Source organism: Mastigoproctus giganteus, chromosome 14 (genome assembly GCF_048544385.1).
Source record: "Mastigoproctus giganteus isolate SK-2022 chromosome 14, ASM4854438v1, whole genome shotgun sequence".
Classification (NCBI taxonomy): Eukaryota; Metazoa; Arthropoda; class Arachnida; order Uropygi; family Thelyphonidae; genus Mastigoproctus; species Mastigoproctus giganteus.
In genome coordinates, this window is record NC_143588.1 from 104,664,947 (window position 1) to 104,690,804 (window position 25,858).

Sequence of the window (25,858 nt, forward strand, 5' to 3'; positions counted from 1 at the left end):
GACTGGAATTTGGGGAGTACAACGTCTACAGAAAGAATAGACAGGATAGGAAGGGAGGAGGAGTTATGCTATTAGTTAAGAAACACATAAAATAAAATCCAAGGAAGTGAAGCCAGTCGACATCGCTGGACAGTGCAGTGTCAAGTCAGTTTCGTGTGACATAAGCATTGGAAGATCAAAATCGAGAGTAGGAGTGGACTATAGGCCTAATGACTCTGATGAGTATAATAAGAAACTGTACAGGGAAATACAGTTTGTTGAGTGGGCCGGTAAATCAGAGTATCTTATAATGGGGGATTTTAATTTCCCAGATATTGACTGGAATTTGTGGGTTGGTTACACACACTAGCAAGTCTTTTTGTGGATTTATTGGATGATTGTTTTCTACATCAGCATGTTCGGGAGGCAACTAGAGGGAGTAATACCCTTGATTTGATTATCAGCAGTGATTCTTCATACATTAAGAATCTGCAGATAAAGGAACCACTAGGTGGCAGTGATCACAGTGTGCTGAAGTGGGATTTACTCAAAGAGGTAACTACCATTAGGGGTAAAGGAAAGGGTTATTGCTTTCGTAAAGGCTACTATGATGGTCTGAGACAGTATTTAAATTCTATACAGTGGGACCAACTGATGATGTTACCAACAGCAAATTCAAAATGGGAAGCATTCAAAGAACTTATCTTGGAAGCTACTAGGCTTTATATACCAACTAAGAAATATTGTTCAAGGTTTAGGCCTAAATGGATGTCAGATGAACTAATGAGACATATGGCAGAGAAGAAAAATGCATGGGATACATATAAATTAACACTTGACACAGAAGCCTATGATAGATATAAGGTGATCTGTAACCAAGTTACAAAGGAGGAAGGCAGATTACAAGAAATTTTGGGCAAAGGATGCAAAGAAAAACAGCAAAGAGTTCTTTACTTATGTAAACTCTAGAAGGAAGGGGATGAATCAGATTGGTCCACTTGATATCGATGGTTCAACTGTTGATGATCCTGCTCAGGTAGCTAACAAACTAAATGAATATTTTGCATCGACATTCACACATGAGGAGTTATTCAGCGAGGGGAATGCCAGAGGTGTATTCAACTCTGGCAGTAAGCTAGATAATCTTGTAATAACTGAGAGTAAAGTAGAGGAGAAATTGTTCAAGATAAACACAAATGAGGAGATAAACACAAGAAAGGCACCTGGGGTAGATGGGATCTATCCAGTTATATTAAAGGAGGCAGCAAAAGAAGTAAGCAAACCCTTAGCCATAATTATGAGAGCTTCCTTAGACTCAGGGGAGGTACCCATAGACTGGAGATGTGCAAATGTGACCCCAATTCACAAAGGAGGATCAAAGGCTGACACAAGTAATAATAGATCTGTGAGTTTAACTTCTGTTCCAGGAAAATTAATGGAGGCACTGGTTAAAGAAGCACTGCAGGATCATCTAGACAAGACTTCAGTTATAGCTCGGACACAGCATGGTTTTGTTAAGGGGAAGTCTTGCCTGACCAATTTGACTGGATACTAGGATGCAGTCATAAAAGAACTGGATGCAGAGAATAACTTTGATATTATATACTTGGATCTTAAAAAGGCTTTTGATACTGTTGCACATGGAAGACTGCTGCACAAATTAAAGCAGTGTGGCATTGGAGGCAAATTGCTGCTATGGATAAACGGGTGGTTGAGAGGGAGAAGACAGAGTGGTAATCAATGGACACTGCTCATCGTGGACTAATGTTATTAGTGGAGTCCCTCAGGGTTCAGTGTTGGGTCCATTATTGTTTTCTGTATTTATAAATAATATTGATGATGGTATATCAACCTTAATGTCCAAGTTTGCAGATGATACAAAGGTTGGCAGGGTTGTTAAGGACACTACTGACGGTATGCTGCTGCAGCAGGATCTGGAAAGGTTGAGCAGATGGGCTGAGAGGTGGCAAATGAAGTTTAACATTGACAAATGTAAAGTACTACATATGGGAAACAGCAACCCCAGAGCAGCATACCAACTGTGTGGTACGACACCAACAGTGGTAGAGAATGAAAAGGACCCAGGGTAATTGTGCAGGCAGATATGAAGTTCTCTGAGCAGTGCAGACGGGCTGCAAGAGTAGCTCATGGTGTCTTATCAATGATATACAGGAATTTTTCTAGCAGGGATAAGGAGGTGATTATTCCCTTGTATAAGGCAATGGTCTGGCCACACCTTGAGTACTGTATACATGTCTGGAGGCCTCATTTCAAGAAGGATATAGAGCTGCTGGAACGAGTACAGAGAACGGCAACAAGATTAGTGAATGGAACAAAGGATTGCTCTTATGAAGCAAGGCTTAAGTTTTGCAAATTACAGTGTCTGGAGACTAGGCACGAGCGAGGTGATCTGATAGAGGTGTATAAAGCCTTGAATGATTTGAGCATGCTCAATGCTGATGGGATTCTGCCTCTTGCTCAGAATAATCACCTGAGAGGGCATAAATTCAAATTGAATAAAGACAGATGTAGGATAGATGTGCGGAAATTTGCCTTTAGCCAGCGGGTAGTTGGTTGGAGGAACAGACGTCAGCCGACCGGGCTAGCCGAGTGGGTAAAGTACCTGCCCGGCAACCCAAAGGTCGCGGGTTCGATTCCCGCCTCGGGCTTGGATCAAAGTACTGCAAAAACCTTGGGAGGTGCAATATGGCCACAGAAGCCGATGCGCCAACAACTACCAAATCAAAAAAAAAAAAAAAAAAAAAAAAAAAGAACAGACGTCCATCCCTTGTTGTTTAAGTTCAGAGCCTAAATAAATTTAAGGCTCAGCTGGACAGGTAATTCGAACGAACAGAGGGGTGAAGTGGAAGGTTTTTTTTTTTGTTTTTTTTTTTTGGCTGATGCTGCATAAGCTAGCTTTCTTGCATCATATGCCTCTACTAATGCTAATGCTAAAATTTAATACGATCGAGGGGCCTGAAACACAGACAGTTCGTTAATTTTCTTCAAGATATTGAATCCCAATACACTGATATTCCTTATCATAGCCAAATTCGATGGCTTAGCTTAGGAAAAGTTCTTCGGCGAGTATGAGATCTTAAAGATGACATCATTCTATTTTTAAAACTGAAAAATATTATGGATGTTCCCGAATTAACTGGTAATAACTGGATTTGTGATTTTGCATTTACTCTGGACATCACGACATACTTAAATACTTTCAATACCGTGTTACAAGGGAAAAATTTATACGCCCATGATATGCTAAAAAGTGTATTTTAATTAAAACTTGAAGTTGCTGAAGATTCCAGAAAATAAATTTGAAAAATATTGAAATTATCAATGCTTTGAATGACGACTTTTCACAAAGATTTGGATACTTCCAAAAAATTGAGACAAGTTTGGCAATAGTGCATGACCCATTTTCAATAGAAATTGATAGTGCACCGAGTGAACTACAACTTCAAATTATAGATCTGCAGTGTGATACCGATTTAAGACAATTGTACCATCGTGAGGAAATCTGTAAATTTTACAATACTCTTAATTCGGAAAAATTCGACTAACTTAAAAAGATTTTGCCCGAAAAATGTTGGTCATTTTTGGATCAACCTACATATGTGAACAAACATTTTCCATCAGGAATCTAAATAAAAATTCTTTACGATCAAGCATCACTGATGAACATTTACAAGCAGTTTTAAGAATCTCAACTACAAAATTAACACCTGAAATTAAAAAAAATGTTAAAAGATGTAAAACAGTTCCATTCAACTCATTAAATTGTTGGTTGTTAGAGAATAATTTTTTTTATATTATATTTCTTCTTCATCTAAAAATAGTATTTTACGTGCGGCCCGCCTTCTTTTTGAATTCCTAATGTGGTCCTTCAGCCAAAAAGTTTGCCCAGGCCTGTTCTAACTTGTCACAACTTGATGGCTTTATTACATCCTCAGCCTGAAGACAAAGCTTACTTACTAGCATCCTGTTTTTTCTGTTAACTCTTATCAAAGATTTGGGTAAACCGCATCCCACCATACCCAATATACTCCACTCAATGCCTCTCGTGGTCTTTCAACAGAAAGAGAAAGCATTAAAAGAATTCTGAACCACCTCAATGCCAAGAAAGCCAGGTCCTGATAACATTTGTTGATTTGTTCTTCAAACCCGTGCTTCTGAGCTGGCTGTTTTGTGGACTTTTTACACTTTCTTAGTAAAAATTGTGTTAGTAAAAAAAATTTTTTACTACAATAAAAAATGAACATTGACAAACGAAAGGTACTGTAAATAGGTAGCAGTAATCCCAGCTGTGTGGTACTACACCCAGGGTAGCGGAAAAATTAAAAAGACCTGGGAGTAACTGTGCAATCAGATAATGAAGTTCTCTGAGCAGCACAGACAGGAGCTCATGGGGTCCTGTGAATGATATGCAGGAACTTTGCTAGCAAGGATAAGGAGGTGATTATCTGATTGTATAAGGCAATGATTAGGTTACATCTTGAATACTGCATACAAGTCTAGAGGTGCCATTTTAGGAAGGACTTAGATTTATTCGAATAGGTGCAGAGAAGAGTAACAAGATTAGTGAAGGAAAGAGATGGATGGTCTTCCAAGAAAGGCATCAATTCTACAAACTGCAGCATCTGGAGACTAGGCACCTGCAAGGCAATCTGACTGAGATGTTTAAAGCTCAGGGGCTCACATCTGGTGAATATGGGCTTGGCACATCCAGGGCCTTGAGCTGGATATCATCATTCTTTCTCTCTCTCTCTCTCTCTCTCTCTCTCTCTCTCTCTCTCTCTCTCTCTCTCTCTCTCTCTCTCTCTCTCTCAACAAAGTTTCTGTATATCATTGACAAAACCCATGAGCTGTTCTGCATGCCTGGGGTTTTGTCAATGATATACAGAAACTTTGCAAGTACGAACAAGGAGGTGATTATCCCTTTGTACAAGGGCCATGGTTAGGACACATCTAGAGTATGGTATACAGGTCTGGAGGCCTCACTTTAGGAAGGAAGATTTGGATAATATGTGCTCCAATATTATCATGACCAACATCACCTAAGAGAGCATACCAACCTTGTGAACCAGGGGCATAATCTCTCCCATTCAAAGTTATCTTCAAAAAAAAAAAAAAAAAACCCACAAAGGGTGAGTGCAATTACTGATGCAATAGATCACAATTAACATCTGTGTTCTTTTATTTTTCTCCCCTCTACAGTTCTGCTGTTAAACTGTGGTACTGAAGGAAGGAACAGACCTTTCACACTACTAATTTTTATAAATTTTCTGTTTATACTCCAGCATGACAATCGAGTCAGTAGAGTTTACAATAAATCGCCAATACAAATATTTATCGTATTTAGTAGTCACGGGCTTGAACCCTGGTCCACTCAAGGAACGTGTGCTATGCACTCTTGCTCCTGACCACTGGGCTACGTCAGGCCTGTTTCTGTTATAATCCTTAATTAGCTATGTCAAAATAAAGTGTTTAGCAAAATATTAGTGTTTAGTGTCACTATTCAAGTTACCAATGTTTATTTAAACTGTACATACCAACTTTTATGTAGTTATTGGCAAAAAGATCTTCAATACCAATCTGTCTATACAAATCATGATTCCAGCCTTTAGAATTTACATCTGCTTGATATAGCCATTTGCACACTAATGAACATAAAGATCTAAAAAATAAGAATATTACTTAATATTTGAAAATATCTAAATCTGAATGAGCTTAATAAGAAGAACGTCAACCTATCATGAACTAAATAAATAAAAAAATACTTTTGTCTTTCCCTTCAGTACACCTTGGATGCATAAAGAAATTGCATCCATTTAAGGCTTTAAATTAATTGAATAAACTAAATGCTGACAGTATTCTTACTCTTTCTCAGAAAGCACACACAAGGAGACAAATTTAAATTGAAGGATGGCTGTGATAAATTTTGCTTTCAGCCATAGAGTAACTGAATGGAAGAATTAAATTATTAGAGGGGATGGACAGATAAGGCAGTATTTTACCCTTTTTTCCCCCCTTTGGTTACTGGAATTATGTATTAACAACTCAGTAACCAAGAATGCATATGTATGTCTGGCAAAAAGATTTAATACTGATATTTGAATATTACTTTAGATAATTAACATCAACAAATTTTGTATAACAGCACTATATTTTTGTATAACAACACTATTATGTTCCAGCTACAGTGACTTAAATCTTATTCTTACTTCCATATTTCTCAAAATGCACTACTATACTATAAATACTACATCCATTTTCTGTGACATCCTGTTTGGGAAGGGGTGCACAAACATTTCACTATATTTTTTTACTTGTATTTTTTTTGTAAGCAACACAATTTATTTCTTTTTTGTGCCAAAAGGCACAAAAAAATGAACAATTATGAACAGAGAAACAACATTAAGCAAGGACCTTTTGTACTGAAAACATTTTATAAAACAGCAAGCTAAATGTATCTAAAAAATATATATATTTAAAGTTGCACAACTGATAAGTAAACTTCAGACAATATTGAGGGCAAGGAAACCAACCACTGTCTCTAACATGGAGCAAACCAATATTGTCTATAACATTGCTTGTGGGAAGTGCAACTCCTTTTACTTCGGTTCTACCCAAATTTATCTTTCGATGCATTTACAACAACACAAGGCATCTGTGAGGGCGAAAAGGACAGGTGCATCTGAACTTTCCTTTCACGCCATTCAGGAGAACCATGTTTTTCTGTTTAACGAAGCTAAGGTAATTAATTCACAAAAAGAATATATAAAAAACTGTTAATAGCAGAAACACTTGAAATTAAATTAAATTGTTGTTCTATAAATGTACGGAGACCATATACTATTTCGGACTCGTGGACCTTCATGCGCATGTGCGAATAGAATGATTCACATTGGTTAATGGTAATAATCTTGTTGCGATGCGCCTATTTTAAAATATAAGAGAGTGGATATTGTTTTTAACTCGTTACTTCTTGTGAGCATGGTTTACGACTGAAATACCTGGTCATGTATTAAGAAGTTCAACCTTAGAATATTTTAATACGGTTTTAATTTAATATAGTTTTAACAGTTTGATAATTGTCTTCTCTTTCTGGTCTATCAATGCTAATGGGTTTAGTTTGGGATAAGTTGATGTGCATTGGCTGCGTTTGGCTCTTCCTTGGTGGCAGCCGGCTATGTGAATTGAAGACAAGTTTAGTTTTTTATATAATATTATATAATTCAACAATCCTTCAATAGGGATATGTTCACGGTTTTAAAGATTTTAATACTTAAAGATTTTATATTACATTAATTGGATTAGTTTGATGTGAGCGTCGGGTCAAGATTTCCTACACTAAAGGTATGATATCGATCTTATATTTAAACGAGAGTACTTAAAGTATGAAAAACTGAGCTTCATTGCTCTTACATTTTGAAATATATATTAAAACACTTATAGTCAGTTTCCAATATTAATAAAAACAAACCTGCTTAAACTTCCTGTAGCTCTCCATGTCAAAAAATCTGGCAAATCAAAGAAGTAACCAGCAGCTTCCCATACCTCTGGCATGTTCTAGGATATAAACAGAAAAAAAAAAAAGATTTACTTTTAATGCTAATAATAGCATATTAGTAATATTCAAAATGAAACTCTTTTTATGGATTGCTATATATAATTTTATTTTTAAAAACCAATATTTCCTTATTACTTTTATCTGTACTACTTGAAAAAATTAACAGAACACAGAAAACGTGGTGTAACTCGTACAACTTGCAATTAAGCGGGACAAAAATTGGTATAGTGGTGTACCACAGAAAACAGGTGAAATGAGACAGCAATAAACATTGGACAGATACAAGGGACATTTCTATTGGTTGTATAAGAATTACCAAAAAAGGTCACATTACAGAAGTCGATACCAGATGCTCGAAAATATGGTCAGATGACATCAGTACATTGTATGATCCCCTCCAATAGCTAAACAGGCCTGACAGCAATGAACTATGCTCAAGAGCTCAATATAAGGGTGTCTATAAGATTCTATGGCAACAAATCCCGTTCTACCAGCGCAGATCTTAGCTCACTAAGTTACTGAAGGATGGGCTCTCGGTGTGCAATGTTTAATTGGATTTAAAGTTGGTGTTTGTGCTGCCCACAGCAGCCCCTGGATATCTTCAGTTTTAAGGTATTCCTCAACCACTTGAGCTCTATGTGCAGTGGTGTTGGTGTGCATGAAAAGAAAATCTGGACAAATGCACCCCTAAAAAGTGGCACATAAAGGGTCGAGAATCTTTTATCAGAACCTCTGTGCAGTTACAGTACCCCTATAAAAAACATGAAGAGGGGTGCAGCCATTGATCATTATTCCACCCCACATGAGAACACTGCCTCCACCATAAGTGTCCCTATCTCTGATGTTGGAGAGATGGTACCACATTCCTTTTTAGCTTGAAATGAAATAACATCTAGAATCTGTTTGTAGGCTAAAATGGAACTCATTAAAGAAAAGAACTATACTCCATTTGTCATGGCTCCAAGTCATATGTTGATGGCACCAGTTTCGACGAGCTCTGTGGTGGTTTTGGGTTAATGGGATACAAACCACTGGCTTCCTTGCACAGTCTACTTGAATTGAGCCTTCTTAACACAGTTCGGTTGTAAGTGTTTTCATCTGTGGCTGCAGCAACCTCAAGAGACAGTTGATGACAGGAACCTTGTAGGGTTCTGCCTTGCTGATAGAGCCAGATAGTGGTCTGCTCTGGTTGATGTAGCCCTAGGGCTACCTTGGCCAGCTCTTGTAATGGTATCTGTCTCCTGAAACTGCTTCCATAGTGCCAAGATGACACTGTGTGACACATTAAGCCAATGTGCCATCTCTGCCTGCAACTGCCTGGCTTAAAGTCATCCAATGGCTCGCCTCTCAAAGAATCATCTGAACGATGACTTGCTATCCTGAGTACTGGAGATGTGGCTATCTCATTGAGTAAGCCAAAAAAGGGGAATGAAGTGATGTGGTCACAACCTGAGTTTTTATAGGCATGAATAATTTACATAACGTGTGGCTCTGTAAGGATGTGGTTCAATTTCTATTGGATACTCAGAATTTGCATCCAAGATGCCTATTATATTAAATATTTGCCTTTGGTTCACAAAAAAAATATACATGAAAAACATTTTATTCTGTTAATTGTGTCAAGCAGTGCAGTAATGTTTATTTATTAATGCAAAGTAGCACAGTGTTTCAAGGAAATGTAGTACATAGAAGAAATTAAAATCGTAAAAATTATTTGATTCTATCATGAAGTTTGATTCCAGTAAACTGGGTCTGCAAGACTTTATTCTTTTGTAGTTATCACAATAAATTTTATTCCTAGACTTTTGGTAGTCTTGCTAACTTTCTAACTATCCCAACAGATAGTCCTGTTTTTCCAAGAAAACCATTTTATTTAGAAATTACATGAAAATTTTGTTACCCATGCATTTAGTAAATATGCCTTTATCAATTTTATTAAATGGATCTCATCCTGCTGGGATATATATAAAAAATAAAGAAACTGATCAAAAATTATAATCTTCAGAGATGACAGATTTAAGAAAAATAATGGAACTAACAGATGAAAGTAATGAAAATACCACATTACAAATAAAAAAATTGGATAAGAGATATCCACTAAAAGGTAAGTGAAGCAAACTTAAAACGGTGAGTGCACATAGAAAAGATGGGAGAAGAGAAATTAGCTAAACAGATGTTTGAAGCAAAAATAATGATAATAGAGAGGCAGACTAAGAGAAAGATAGATCAATGGTGTCAAGACACCACTGATCTATCTATGGTGTCAAAACAGCATTGTAGGTAAATGCAACTTACTCTGGCTAGGCAAAAGACCTAACAGGAAAGAGGATAGCACAGACAAAAATAGTGAATGGAAGACCACTAGTCCAGAAGGACTGATTTATACTACCATAGGGATCTGTATGCCCATTGGATATAACCTATTTGAATGAAGTTTTGAAAAACAAATACTTCCATTATATGAACATAATTGTTTTGTATTGTGCATGGCACCATTCATCAAGGGGTAAAAAATGTGAGAAATGTAATATATAGGCACTAATAGTGGTTACTGAAAGCATTACAATTTTGATTCTCAAGGGTATCTATATATTTTTTTTCATTTAATTACTTCATTAAGAAAATACCCATTTATAAAACACATGAATTAGAATTATATTTAAAAATATGACTGGGATTCTATTTCTTTAAGAGGATTTTACTGAAGAAAATGTGCTAAAGGAAACCCAATTCTATTTCAGATATGTACTGGTATATAAAGAAGTGTTTAGAAACATGGATGATTAGTTTTGAACATATACACACATTGCTGCAATCTACAGCAAGCAGTGAAAAGGAAATGAAACTTTATTAGTGAACCTACTGAACCTCATCTTCAAGCCTTAAGGGTGTATTAATCCTTTCAAGATTTCAACTACACCTGTAGCTTATGGCTTTCCATACCTAAAGTATTTTTCAAAGAAAGGTTTATAATTAAAACTGGTAATAAGAACCTACAAGAAAACTGCCAGGCCAGCCAAAGCAAAATTAATGATATGAAATTGTTGACACTGATAGCATTACCAAGCAGGTGCCACCTCTAACTATTCCTATACAGAACTGGAGAGATGCATTAAAGAAAATACGATGAAACTTGCAAAAAGGACAGTCCACAAAAAAATTATTACTTCAGGATTCTTCCAACAGGACAAAATAGTGCTATCATCAAAATGTGGTCAACTGAAAACCTACTCTGTGGTTGCTTGCTCATCACAATATGCTCATCTCTCCTAACAGCATTTTCAATGGCAGAACTTATCATGCCTGCTATTGGGGTCAGAGCTGGCTTGAGATACTCTTCTGACTGAGCACCACAATCCAAAGGACAAAAATGCTTGAAGTACGACACAAAAATGCAAAGAAAATAGTACTTTGAAAGCAATAAAAGATGGGGAAACAAATTAAGAATATAGATGTTGTAGAGCAGTGGTTTTCAAAGTGTGTTTCATGGAACCCTGGAGTTCCCCAAAGTTATCTCAAGGGTACCACAAATGTTTTGTTATTGATTTTTTTTTAATTTAAACAACAGTATTTTTTTTTTCCCCAATATATTGAGATTCTACAAAAAATGGAGTTCACAAAAGGGTTCTGCTGTTGAAAAATGGTTTAAAAGCACTCGTAGAGGGATACAATCCTAAATTAATTTAGAAATTACAACCAATAAGAACAAATTTAGTGGCACCCCCGAATGGTACCCATACATGAATTGTATGAAATATCACTATATACAGAACTAAAAATCTACCACAACAACATTATCATAATGGGAAACAAAAACAAATCAAAACAGACTGACCATTGAGCGCCACCTTCTCTGAGGATCACAAGTTTTAAAATGGTTGTGGAGTCAGATTTTAAATGAGAAACAAATCAACACATCAACTGACAAATAATCAAGCAAGCTGATAAAACAGATTTGCATGACAGTGAGAAAATAACGTGACGAAAAGCACTCACAGAGCAAAGCCAAACTTCAAAACCAAGAACAGAGTTAAATAGAAAATAGCCAGGATATAGACAGCAGCATGGGCATAGCATTAGCATCACAACTGATATAATTTCTAAATTTATGGAACATATTCCTCTATAACACCCTTATTCTTAATTTATTTCCCTCTGCACATCATTAGTTTCTGTAGTTAAGTACTAATTTTTTTTGTATTCGTATCTTACTTGGTTTGACTTTCTGCATACCAATTCGTGATTTGTAGTTCATTATCACTTTATTCAAGCAACATGCAGTTAGTAAATACACTGCAGCTACCACTATTTTTGTTTGACTATATTTTCTTTATTTTTGATGCTAGTATTTCCACATCACCATTGCTACACTGCTAGAATTCTCAGAATATAGCTTCAAAAGGACAGCATGTTTTAGTAAAGTCTGGGACACATTTTGCATTGTCTTAGTAGCACACCCTACACCTAAAACTGCTCAAATAGCCTGCTTTTACATCCATAGGTAAAATATGGAACACTTTTTTTTTTTTGGATATCATGAATCACCTCATTGCAAATTTCAGTTAATCTTTAGTATACAGTACTAACTACGACTGATCATTTTGAAGCATGATGTGAATCACTGATTGACAAGCCTAAATTGGCATGTGATGTGAATCACTGATTGACAAGCCTAATCTTGTCAATCAGTGAATCACTGATTGACAAGATTAAAATTGGAAAATACTTTTATAATTTTAAACCAATGGCAAAGGGGGGGGAAGTCTAGTTATCTGGCAGCAAAGTGAGGAAAGTGTAGAAGTCAGGTTTGTCAGTGCATTCTAATGCAGACTACAAGTAATTATCAGCCTATCAAAGCAATGAGTGAAAGGGGCTATCGTGAATTGAACACATGTCACACATGGGAACGTTCAGTCAGAGCTAGTACCGTATACTAAAGATTAATCCAAATTTCATTATATTTCCTTTAACACATCACTCTTAAAAGTTCTTATAAGGATAGTTTTTAATTATAACCACTCTGTATATAGGTTAAGACAAGGCAAAACTGAAATAGATATGTTGCTGACAGTTTTAAAATTAAAAATCAAGTCTTCATTATAAACAATAGAAGTATGATAGAGAATAAAAGTTTAATATTTTAAAATTCTTTATTTATAATTAATACTTACTGTTTTTAACCACAGCAATTTAGGGGGCTGCATTTCAGGAGAAACCCTCCCTCCAACAAATTTTAAGGCTGGATGCGCAAGTTTAGTGATATATTCAGCTTGAGTCACTGCTCTATGGTCCATCCATAAAATTACATTTTGATCTCGGCTTTCTAAATTTATATTGTACATATTTATAAAGTGAAAAAATATATATAATCAGTAAAGAATAAAAATTAAATGAAATACTTAAAATATGGATCTTTCTTCTAAAAAAGAAGACTTTTCAAATTCAATTAACCGGTTTCTCTTACACTGCATAACAGATAAACTTCTCATAAGAGAGGGAAGGGAAAAAAAAAAGGACTTCTGTTCAAAATGGCTATATATATACATATATATATATATATAGGCATTTTTTATTATAGAAATTTAAGCTCTTACAGTTAACAAATCCACTTTTCTGCTAAATGATTGAATGGTTTAATAAACGATCATTCACCTTCTTTATGAAAGCAAAGAGGAAATGGAAATACAGTTGTAGAACAGTTAGAAAGTAGCTGAGAGTTATATTCAAATAAAATACAGGTAGTTCTCGACTTTACGAGTTAATTTGTTCCTAGCGCGTGCTCGTAAAGCGAAAACTCGTAAAGTGGGAATTTATTTCCCATAGACAATATTAAAAATAGGGGTTACTTTATCAACAATGAAATTAGTTAGCTAATTGGTTTATGTTTAAACAATGATTGATTTATCCAAAGAAATTAAAACATAGCCTGTAAAATCAAGCAAATTATAACAGAGAAATTATTTATTACTTACAAATGTTAAAGAATGTGTATTCTTCATCATCATCGACTAAATGCACACTTGTTGATCACTCATTATTGGCTCGGCATTCGTTAGTTTGTTGCACAAGGAGTAGTCTTCTTCCGAAATGCTTCAAGAGGCATTTGTTTCCAAGATAATCTTTTCTTTTCTTTATAAATTTCAATAGCATGCATAAGCAATTTTTAACAGAACACACAAATTGCAATTAACACGACTGCCGTGGAGTACCAAGTTTACGAAGCTTAAAAAAAAAAAAGAAATGAAGAGAAGATTCTGAAAATTTTTTCTGTTTTTCATATGATTGAAGATTTCAGTAAAGGGGAAACACATTTCACCATAATAACGTAAAAATCCACACAATTCTAGCTATCGGTATTTTCACAAATGTAATAAACATAGAGTTTACTATCCATTTATAATTGCTTGCAGTAACAGAAAATCCCAATAAACCGGAAAGTGCAAATTGTTTTTATTGTTTTTTGGTTGTGACCTCCAGAAATGTGCTTTAGAAAAATATCACAAAGCCATTCAAAATTGGTTCTTATAACATAACATATGATAACGATGAAAGTGTAATGCATTTAATGATTTGAATGGGTAACTAATACAATTTACACTATAAAAACTGCCTTTTAGGGAGTTATATAGCAAAAATTTGAACTTCCTGAGGTCGTGGAATGAATTACCAAAAAACAATGTGTTATTGGGTTCACATTACAATATTGTCGCAATACGATGGTAGCTGGGTATTGTATAGCTATGTACATGGTTTGAAATGCAGTACACCTAATTCTGTTTTTGCACGAACTTTTTTTACACGAATTTGGTTTAACACGAATTCAAAATAAATATTTCATTCTCTTTTTACGCGAGTCATTTTGATTTAACACGATTTCTATGAATTTTTTTTTGCCTAAATTCTAAGAAAATTTTTTTTATTTGTGGCATATTAGTATCATTTCTATATTACACGCATCAATAGATTGGATAACAGCTAGTGTATGCGTTTTGAAACGCGTGCTTTTGCTTACCAATGTTTACGTCTAGGTATCTATGAATCATCAACGTTTTTATTGAATGTGGTGCACATCTACGGTATTCGTGCATTGTATCTTCGGCAGACATGTAGTAGTAAGCTCTATTTCAAAGTGAAAGAATCTTTAGTGAAATCTGTGCACATATAAATTTATTAATTTTGCCGATAGTCAATAAATTGTAAGTTTACAAAATTTTCATACCTTTTTTTATTAATTATAACTGAGATATTTTTCGGTAGCCCTTATATAATGTCGAATAATTTGCCTATTACCAAAATGAAAAGGAAAGCGATTTCTTTGGAACTTAAAATTCAAATTTTAGATCGTCTTGCAACTGGACAAGGGGCTACGTCTGTAGGAAAGCATTTTGATGTACATGAAGCTACCGTAAGAACTATTAAGAAAAATGAAGCTGCGATTAGGAAGTCGGTATGTTCTGGAACAAAAGTAAGTGTTAATTCATCATCATATACAAGAGATATTGTCAAGGAAAAAATGGAAAAGGCCCTGGTAATATGGATAGAAGATCAGTCACAAAAAAGAGTACCAGTAGATGGAAATGCCATCAAGCAAACAGCACTAAGAATTTACAGACAGATTAAAGAAAAGGAGCCAAGCACTTCATCTCAGTTAAACAGAAAGTATGAATTTTCTGCGAGTACAGGTTGGATGACAGGATTTCTTAAAAGGAATGCTCTTCATAATATAAAAATTAAAGGTGAAACTGCATCTGCAGATGAATCGGCTGCTAAAGTATTCCCGCAGGAACTTGCAAAAATTATTGAAGATGGAGGATACACTCCTGATCAAGTGTGGAATGCAGATGAAACTGGTTTCTTCTGGAAACGAATGCCGAACAGAACGTATGTAGCCAAATCGCAGAAAACTGCTGGTGGTTTTAAGGTAGCTAAGGATCGTGTGACCTTATTATTTTCCTCCAATGCTTCAGGAGATCGTATGTTGAAACCACTGCTGGTAAATCGAGCCCTAAACCCACGTTCAATGAAAGGTGTAGATATCAATAAACTGCCTGTTCACTGGATGGCAAACAAGAAGGCATGGGTGACCACTACTATTTTTACAGAATGGTTCAACAATTGTTTCGTCCCAGAAGTCAGACGTTATATGAATTTGAAAGGTCTCGAATTTAAAGTTCTTCTGATTCTTGACAATGCACCCGGCCATCCTGTCTTGGAACACCCAAACGTACAAATTTTATTTCTGCCACCTAATACTACATCTTTGATACAACCGCTAGACCAAGGTATAATTGCGACAATTAAAACATGCTACGTAAAACGAACATTCCAACACGTTTTGGACAAACTGAATGATGAAACACTAACAGTCATTGATGTGTGGAAGAAATTCTCAATTATGGATTGTATCAATCAAGTTGGATTAGCGTTAACTGAATTAAAACCAGCAACTTTAAATGCGTGTTGGAAAGCGGTTTGGCCACAATGTGTAAAAAGCAAAGATCCCATCATCCCTAATACGACCGAATTTCCCAACATCATTACAATGGCACACAAAATTGGTGGAGAAGGATTCGATGATCTGTCATTTGAAGATATTGATGAATTGTTAACCGACAAAGCCCTAAGCGAAGATGAAATATTGGAGGTTGTCCTTGGGACTCCTTATCCCACAGAACGTAGTGATAATGAAGAAAATGATCCTGTTCTAAATGCTGATTTAATAAAAGAAGGTCTGGAACTGGCCAGAAAATTAGGTAATCATTTTGTCAAACATGACCCTAATGAGGAACGCGCTGGGAAGTTTCAACGTGAACTGAAGTTGTTGACAGCCTCTTACAGAGAATTATATAACGGCCTAACCAAAACACGAACACAACGATTAATAACTGAATTCGTTCGTAAAACCGGTGAAACATCAGCACCAGAGGAGACTCGTGCTGATTTTGCTGAAGAGATTACAGAAAGAATTTCATTAGAGGAAGAAGACGATGTCCACAACATTTCTAGTGATGGAAGTAATATTCCAGTCGTACGCAAACGTATGCGCCATTTATTATCAGAAAGTGAAAATGAATAAAATCTTGTTATGTGTAAAACAGATTTTTTTTTGTTCGTGAAGAATTTTTTTTTGTTCGTGAAGAATTTTTTTTTGTTCATGAAGAATTTTTTTTTCATTTCATATGCATACAAATTTATTTTAGTACATTTTAATTACATATTATTACATGTGTATTTTGTTGAAATAAAATAATAAGCTGAAAACGAATATTTTATGTGTTTTTTTTAATTATTTTTACTGATTTTTTTTAGATCCGGAACCAATCTTCTTTTCTTCCATAAATACAATGTCTTTTTTTACACGAATTTTTTTTACACGTATTTTTCAGGAACGTATCTATCGTGTAAAAACAGAATTAGGTGTATTTATGTTTAACATTCATTTTTTGCAATTAATGTTCATATTTTCCGATTTTGTTGATACTTGATACTTGGGGGGGAAAACTTGTAAACCTGGGAACTCATAAGCAAAAACTTGTAAAGTGAGAACTGCTTGTACTCTAAAATACTACCAAAACAAAAAAAAAAAATTTTTTTTTTTTTTTTGTTTTGGTAGTATTTTAGAGTATTTGGTGGAGTGGGTTTCTCTGTAGAGTGCGTTTCATCGTGAAATGTGTAAACTTTGAATATAAATGCTTTTAAAGTATTAATTTCTTATATAGTTAGGGAAGGACTATATAAAAAGCAGTTATGTGGTTATTTTCCATTAAGATTATTACTATATTTAATACCACTCTTATACCCCGTGAAATTAATAATATAGTTTATTAAGCTATTCGCCTAAACTAGAGACAAGAGGAGTCTGTCAGCAGCATGGTCTGATGATGGGTATCGGTAAGATACCTGAAATGTCACCTTAATGTACAGTAGTTTAGGCGAATAGTTTAATAAACTATATTATTAATTTCATGTGGTATAAAAGTGATATTAAATATAGTGATAATATTAATTTCTTCTTATTTTGACTTGACTGCCCAGAATTACAGTAAAATTATCACCAAATCAAGTCAAAATTTAAAAATAATAATAATATAAGTCTATAAATAAAAAAACATGTAAAAAAAAAAGTTGAAAAATACTTCATTACTTTTTTAAAGCCAGAATAGTTTTTTAATCTGAATTTCAGAAAATGTCTTCAATTTCAGCTTTTTAAAGACAAAGCTGGACAATAATAATAATAGTCAACAGTTCAATGTCCTTCAATTTTCAAAACTAATTTTGCATTGATATATGATATTGAGATGGCAGCATGTGTGGACAAATTTTACGATAATTCATATATACACAGATGCATTATTTGAAATGTACTCACAATGACCTTGCAAAATTGTTCACAGATGATTATTCTTCACTATATACTCAAATATATTATCTAATTATCAAGCAGGATAGTTTATTCATTCACAAGCAGCACAAAATGCAATACACCTAATTCTGTTTTTACACGATAGATACGTTCCTGAAAAATACGTGTAAAAAAAATTCGTGTAAAAAAAGACATTGTATTTATGGAAGAAAAGAAGATTGGTTCCGGATCTAAAAAAATCAGTAAAAATAATTAAAAAAAAACACATAAAATATTCGTTTTAAGCTTATTATTTTATTTCAACAAAATACACATGTAATAATATGTAATTAAAATGTACGAAAATAAATTTGTATGCATATGAAATGAAAAAAAATTCTTCATGAACAAAAAAAATCTGTTTTACATATAACAAGATTTTATTCATTTTCCACTTTCTGATAATAAACGGCGCATACGTTTGCGTACGACTGGAATATCACTGCCATCACTAGAAATGTTGTGGACATCGTCTTCTTCCTCTATTAATGAAATTCTTTCTGTGATCTCTTCAGCAAAATCAGCACGAATCTCCTCTGGTGCTGATGTTTCACCGGTTTTACGAACGAATTCAGTTATTAATCGTTGTGTTCGTGTTTTGGTTAGTCCGTTATATAATTCTCTGTAAGAGGCTGTCAACAACTTCAGTTCGCGTTGAAACTTCCCAGCGCGTTCCTCATTAGGGTCATGTTTGACAAAATGATTACCTAATTTTCTAGCCAGTTCCAGACCTTCTTTTATTAAATCTGCATTTAGAACAGGATCATTTTCTTCATTATCACTACGTTCTGTGGGATAAGGAGTCCCAAGGACAACCTCTAATATTTCATCTTCGCTTAGGGCTTTGTCGGTTAACAATTCATCAATATCTTCAAACGATAGATCATCGAATCCTTCTCCACCAATTTTGTGTGCCATTGTAATGATGTTGGGAAATTTGGTCGTATTAGGGATGATGGGATCTTTGCTTTTTACACATTGTGGCCAAACCGCTTTCCAACACGCATTTAAAGTTGCTGGTTTTAATTCAGTTAACGCTAATCCAACTTGATTGATACAATCCATAATTGAGAATTTCTTCCACACATCAATGACTGTTAGTGTTTCATCATTCAGTTTGTCCAAAACGTGTTGGAATGTTCATTTTACGTAGTATGTTTTAATTGTCGCAATTATACCTTGGTCTAGCGGTTGTATCAAAGATGTAGTATTAGGTGGCAGAAATAAAATTTGTACGTTTGGGTGTTCCAAGACAGGATGGCCGGGTGCATTGTCAAGAATCAGAAGAACTTTAAATTCGAGACCTTTCAAATTCAAATAACGTCTGACTTCTGGGACGAAACATTTGTTGAACCATTCTGTAAAAATAGTAGTGGTCACCCAGGCCTTCTTGTTTGCCATCCAGTGAACAGGCAATTTATTGATATCTACACCTTTCATTGAACGTGGGTTTAGGGCTCGATTTACCAGCAGTGGTTTCAACATACGATCTCCTGAAGCGTTGGAGGAAAATAATAAGGTCACACGATCCTTAGCTACCTTAAAACCACCAGCAGTTTTCTGCGATTTGGCTACATACGTTCTGTTCGGCATTAGTTTCCAGAAGAAACCAGTTTCATCTGCATTCCACACTTGATCAGGAGTGTATCCTCCATCTTCAATAATTTTTGCAAGTTCCTGCGGGAATACTTTAGCAGCCGATTCATCTGCAGATGCAGTTTCACCTTTAATTTTTATATTATGAAGAGCATTCCTTTTAAGAAACCCTGTCATCCAACCTGTACTCGCAGAAAATTCATACTTTCTGTTTAACTGAGATGAAGTGCTTGGCTCCTTTTCTTTAATCTGTCTGTAAATTCTTAGTGCTGTTTGCTTGATGGCATTTCCATCTACTGGTACTCTTTTTTGTGATTGATCTTCTATCCACATTACCAGGGCCTTTTCCATTTTTTCCTTGACAATATCTCTTGTATATGATGATGAATTAACACTTACTTTTGTTCCAGAACATACCGACTTCCTAATTGCAGCTTCATTTTTCTTAATAGTTCTTACGGTAGCTTCATGTACACCAAAATGCCTTCCTACAGACGTAGCCCCTTGTCCAGTTGCAAGACGATCTAAAATTTGAATTTTAAGTTCCAATGAAATCGCTTTCCTTTTCATTTTGGTAATAGGCGAATTATTCGACATTATATAAGGGCTACCGAAAAATATCTCAGTTATAATTAATAAAAAAAGGTATGAAAATTTTGTAAACTTACAATTTATTGACTATCGGCAAAATTAATAAATTTATATGTGCACAGATTTCACTAAAGATTCTTTCACTTTGAAATAGAGCTTACTACTACATGTCTGCTGAAGATACAATGCACGAATACCGTAGATGTGCACAAAATTAATAAAAACGTTGATGATTCATAGATACCTAGACGTAAACATTGGTAAGCAAAAGCACGCGTTTCAAAACGCAAACTCTAGCTGTTATCCAATCTATTGATGCGTGTAATATAGAAATGATACTAATATGCCACAAATAAAAAAAAAATTTCTTAGAATTTAGGCAAAAAAAAATTCATAGAAATCGTGTTAAATCAAAATGACTCGCGTAAAAAGAGAATGAAATATTTATTTTGAATTCGTGTTAAACCAAATTCGTGTAAAAAAAGTTCGTGCAAAAACAGAATTAGGTGTACTTGGGTGTAAAACTGAAATCATTCAGTATACATATGCACTGTATCTTTCATGTGAAATTTGCACATATCTTTAATTTTTCATAAAAAATTTGTCCATTCAGCTTCCATCATTCCAACTGTTAAGTCATTACTATAATGGTCACAGATGGTACATAAGTTCATAGAAATAAACTTATTTTGAATCAGCCATTAAAAAAAAATAATAAACCATAAAATTCTCCAGTCACTTATATTAATCCCAATGCCAGAAAGTACCAGTTACAACTTAAATATTGCCAAACTCTGCTTCAGCTATCACAATGGCAATTAATAGTTAAAAGCTTTTAACTAAGTTCCACTGCCACATAAAAAATTCCCTATGAATGAAATGCATAATGGCTACTAATTCTTTATATATAAAAGTATGGATTTCAAAATTTAATACAAACCTTACACAATGTTTATGAATATCTGATGCTGGAGTTAATTTTATGTGAATCTCTCCAATTTGAGAGTAAAAGAATCTATATACATTAAATAAATTCTCTTTATCAGCAAATAGCTAAAAAAAAAAAAATCTCTACATTAGCAAATAGTAACAATTCATAAAAAAAAAAAAAAAAAAAAAGCAATGACTTATGTGAACAATGAACACTTTGTTTCAGTTCATCTGCCATACCTCAATTTATTCCTCCAAGCAGTGTACGGCAAAAACATAATACCCAGTGCTTCAGCTACAATATCTGGATAACTTATGTTGTACGTATAAAAAAAGAAATAATTGCCAGATTTCTACTGGTCCAACTTTAATGAATCTGGGATGACTTGATAAATATATCTAAAAAAGCCAAAAATTTTATGAAACTCCATCCACTAAGATTTGGGTTATTGCACATGGACAGATCGATGGAGACGAACAGAACAGGCACTATGCACATCACTCTTAAAAAAGTTCTTATAAGGATAGTTTTTAATTATAACCACTCTGTATATAGGTTAAGACAGGGCAAAACTGAAATAGCTATTTATTTATTTATTATTTTTTGGCATGTTAGCATGCCAAAAAAAGAATAACTCAGTAGGCAACTTAGCAGATCCACAAAAAACATGTAAAGGTAGCAGCAACTACATTTACCTCCATCTTTCCTGTAACCATTATGCAAATCAACTGGATGTAATATATTACATTTTAATTACATGGATTGGTTGGAGTAGACCAGATTGTATCACACTAACATGTTTGAAGAAAAAAAAAATTATAATGTAATGAAGGATAAGGCAATGAGTTTCTGATATTTACAGTCTAATGTATAATGAAAGATAATGCAAGCTCTTTTATTTATAGTCTACAGTAATAATATAAATTTGATATTACAAAAACATCTAAGCCAATTCAGAATCACATGCATTCTATTATCAACAAATTAGTCTTATCAATGTTTTCTTCTCAATTGTTATTTATGTTTACAGTAGTTCAATTTGTTTATAGTGTCTGACTGTTATTGTACCTATACTAGAGTTCACGATCTCAACAAAATGCCTCAGATCATCTTTGGGATATGAATAACTGATTTTATATTAGTTTTAAAAAAATGGTGAGAATAGGTTAGATAGGAAAAAAAATCATTCTGTGATTTTTTTTTTTGCTTTTTGAATCTACGAAGAAATGACTGAAATGAATCTATTAAACATATTAGTATTAAATAAATATCAGATTCACTTTTTTTTGGCGATGTATCATTTTATACTAAAATGACATTAGAAAGGGCCAAAATGTTTCTAAGGCAGAAATTGAATGTAGAAGAAATACATACAATTTTGAAAATTTTATTTCCAGTGCCTGCATTAATATTTTCTTAATTTTTAGAAATCAGAAATAGTCAATAATACAGGTCTCTTATTTATCTCTACAAAATATTGCCTACATTCAATATCTATGAATTAATGAATTTAATGTCATGGTTATGTTTCAGTTTTGAATCGTACTTAATTAATCATATAGTCATAATTTTAAGGAAATTTCAATTATTTCAAATATTTTACAGATCTTAGTTTTATTTGGAATTCTAGTTTTTAAAGGAGGTGCACAAGTTACTGCATATGGGCAGCATGAATCCCAGATTGGCATACCAACCGTGTGGCTCTACACTCAGGGTAATGGAAAATGAAAGACCTGAAGATAATTGTGCAGTCAGACATGAAGTTCTCCGAGCAATGCAGACAGACCATCAGGACAGCTCATGAAGTTTGTCTGAGATACAGAGTAACTTTGCTAGCAGAGATAAGTAAGTGAATATCCAGTTGTATAAGGCAATGGCTAGGCCACATCTTGAGTACTGCATACAGGGCGGCACCTTGGTAGCCAGGTGGGCAGGAGCAACAGTGCATAGCACACGCTTCTTGATTAGACCGGGGTTCGAGCCCGTGACCACCAAATACAGAGGATGCGGAAAGGTCAGGGAATGACCACCGCATATCCCCGGAGCAATATGGCCTTAGCTGCTAATGCTCCTAAAAACCAAAATAACAAACTAACAATAACAAGCATACAGGGCTAGAGGCCCCTCATTTTAGGAAGGCTGTAGATCTGCTGGAATGGGTGCAGAGAATGGCAATGAGATTGGTGAAGGAAACAAAAGGCTGATCTACCAGTGCTGCAAATTGTAAAATCTGCAGACTAGGCACCTGTGAGGTGATCTGATTGAGGTGTTTGAATGGAATGAGCATGCTGAATACTGATGACATTCTTCCTCTTGCTCAGACTACACACATGAAGGACAAATTCAAATTGAGGCAGGATGGTTGCAGGATAGGTGTGTGGAGTCTGCAGCCAACAGGTGGTTGATTGTTGGAACAGACTTCCATCTGGTATTGTGCAAGTGGGCAGTTTGAATAAATTCAAGGAAGAATGACAAATTATTGGGAGGGGATGTGGGAGGGTTTTTATTATTATTATTTTTTTTTTTTGGCTGATGCTTTATAAGCTTTCTTTCTTGCATCATATGCCACTAATAAAAGTCATGTTCAACGAGTTTGAAAATAAACAGAAGTCATATGCTGTAGTTCAAACTTCCTCTAACACAGAACATTAACATTACTAATGAAAGTGGTTGCAAGTAACAACCACTTTCATTAGTAGCATTAACATTCTGTGTCACAATTTTGCAATGGAGCAACAAATGAATATTAAATTTTGTTTTAAACTGGGAAAATCTGCAACAGAAATGTAATAAATATTAAAAACTGTTTGTAATGAAATGTTACGTTGTAACAGTGTATTTGAATGGTATAAATGGTTCAAAGATGGATGTGAGGATGCTCATGATAACCCAAGAAGTGGGCATTCAATCTCTTGAAATTAGGACAGTGCTGCAAAAGTTTGGGAAATTATGGCAAGAGATCATTGTTTGACCCTAAGAATGATGACTGATGAGTTGGGTATGAATAAGCAGACTATTTGTCAAATTCTGTATGGAGGTCTAGGGAAAAGGAGTCTGTGCAAAATTTGTGTAGCCTCATGGATGAGCAGAAGCAACAAAAAGTGTCACCAGGCAAAGACTTCATCCAGACTTGTCAAGACAATCCTAATTTCCTCGAATGTATTTCAAGTATTTACACTCAAAATACATACTCGTATGTACATACCTCGAATGCACACTGGAGACGAGTGTTGAGTGTTTCAGTACAACCCATAACGAAGTGTCAGAAAGCAGTGGACTTCAAAATCATCACCAAGGTCCAAAAATGTTTATTTTACAGAAGTCCAGAACTAAGACGATGCTGATCATGTTTTTTTTGGCAAATAGGGTGTGAGCACAAGGAATTTGTACTTGAAGGGGGGGGGGGGGGAAAGAGAATGTTGCATTCTACATACAGGTGTTTCAAAGACTACTAAACAACATTTCCCAGGTGAGGCTGCAATTTTGAAAGAAAGGAAGTTGGTTCTTGTTACATCAGAATGCCTCCGCCCATTCCATACTTGAAAAGACATTTCTGATAAAACACGGCATCGTAGAGGTCAACCATCTGCCCTATTCTCCTGATCTAGCACCAGCAGAGTTCATCCTCTTTCCCAAGGTAAGAGCTGCCCTCAAAGGAAAGAGATTAAGATGTTGAGGACATAAAGAAAACAGTAATAACCATAAAACTGAATATCATCTCCTTGGACAGAAAATTTTATAATGGTGTAATAAGTGCATTCAATCAGGTGATTACTTTGAATAAACTTTTGAAGTAAATGGATGGTCAAAATGGGAAGTTTTATTTTTTATTTTATTTTTTTGGCTGATGCTGTATAAGATTGCTTTCTTGCATCATATGCCTCTACTAATGCTAATAAATATATAAACCATTTTTGAGCTTCATTTTGTGTTCTATTTTATTGCACCACTCTGTAAACTTTACTGCCACATCTCTTACAATACTATTTAAAGTTTTGTTTTACTTACTATCATTATTGATGGAAAGTGGCAAAAATTCATGATCCAGCACTACTAAAGAGCATGTTGCATCAAATCCAATGCCCTGTATCAAATGAGGACTAACACCTTTGGTCACATTCTGAAAATGGATATTATATCAGTATATCAGAGTCACATAAAAAATTTGGCACAATAAATCTTAAAACTGATTTATTAAATAAAATAAAAAGCACTCTTTCTTGGACAACATACAAAAGGGGACATAAATTTAAATTAAGAAATGATTGTTATAGGACATATGATCAAAAATTTGCTTTCAGACAAAGAGTAATTGATTGTTGGAACAGGCATCCATCTGGTGTTGCAGAAGTGATAGTTTGAATGAATTTAAGGAAGAATTAGACAAATTATTAGCGGCAATGGAAAGATGTGGTTTTTTTTTTTAGCTAATGTATTATAAATTTGCTTGCTTCCTTGCATCATTTGCCATTACTAATACTACTAAAACCACAAATAAATATTTTTATACAATTTTATTTAAATCTAGTACTTGAATTGCAGAATTTGGGTTCTTTTACAATGGTGTAAGATGCGAGAGAGAGAGAGAGAGAACACTTAGGAAAGGCTTTTTTTGAAAGATATTTAGAGAAGTTTAGTAGATTCCCCTCTTTGAACTTGTAGAGCAGCTCATCACACTGAAATTCTATGAGTTTCAGATGTAAATTTTAATTGCCATCTTTGAAAAGATTTGCAAAGATTTTCAACATGTTTTTATCATGCTCTGTCTACAAACCTTTCCATG

The 25,858-nt window shown here is 34.5% G+C and overlaps 1 protein-coding gene across 1 annotated transcript in view; it reads right to left on the minus strand.

Annotated features, from left to right (window-relative positions):
• LOC150075480 (FGGY carbohydrate kinase domain-containing protein) overlaps nucleotides 1-25,858 on the minus strand; it is a 90,886-nt gene that overhangs the window by 59,776 nt on the left and 5,252 nt on the right. Inside the window, exons 3-6 of the mRNA XM_090388503.1 lie at nucleotides 25,084-25,195; nucleotides 12,727-12,878; nucleotides 7,469-7,554; nucleotides 5,535-5,659 (exon numbers count right to left, since the gene is read on the minus strand). Coding sequence (XP_090244629.1) covers nucleotides 5,535-5,659; nucleotides 7,469-7,554; nucleotides 12,727-12,878; nucleotides 25,084-25,195 — 475 coding nt within the window. The remainder of the gene's footprint in view (nucleotides 1-5,534; nucleotides 5,660-7,468; nucleotides 7,555-12,726; nucleotides 12,879-25,083; nucleotides 25,196-25,858) is intronic.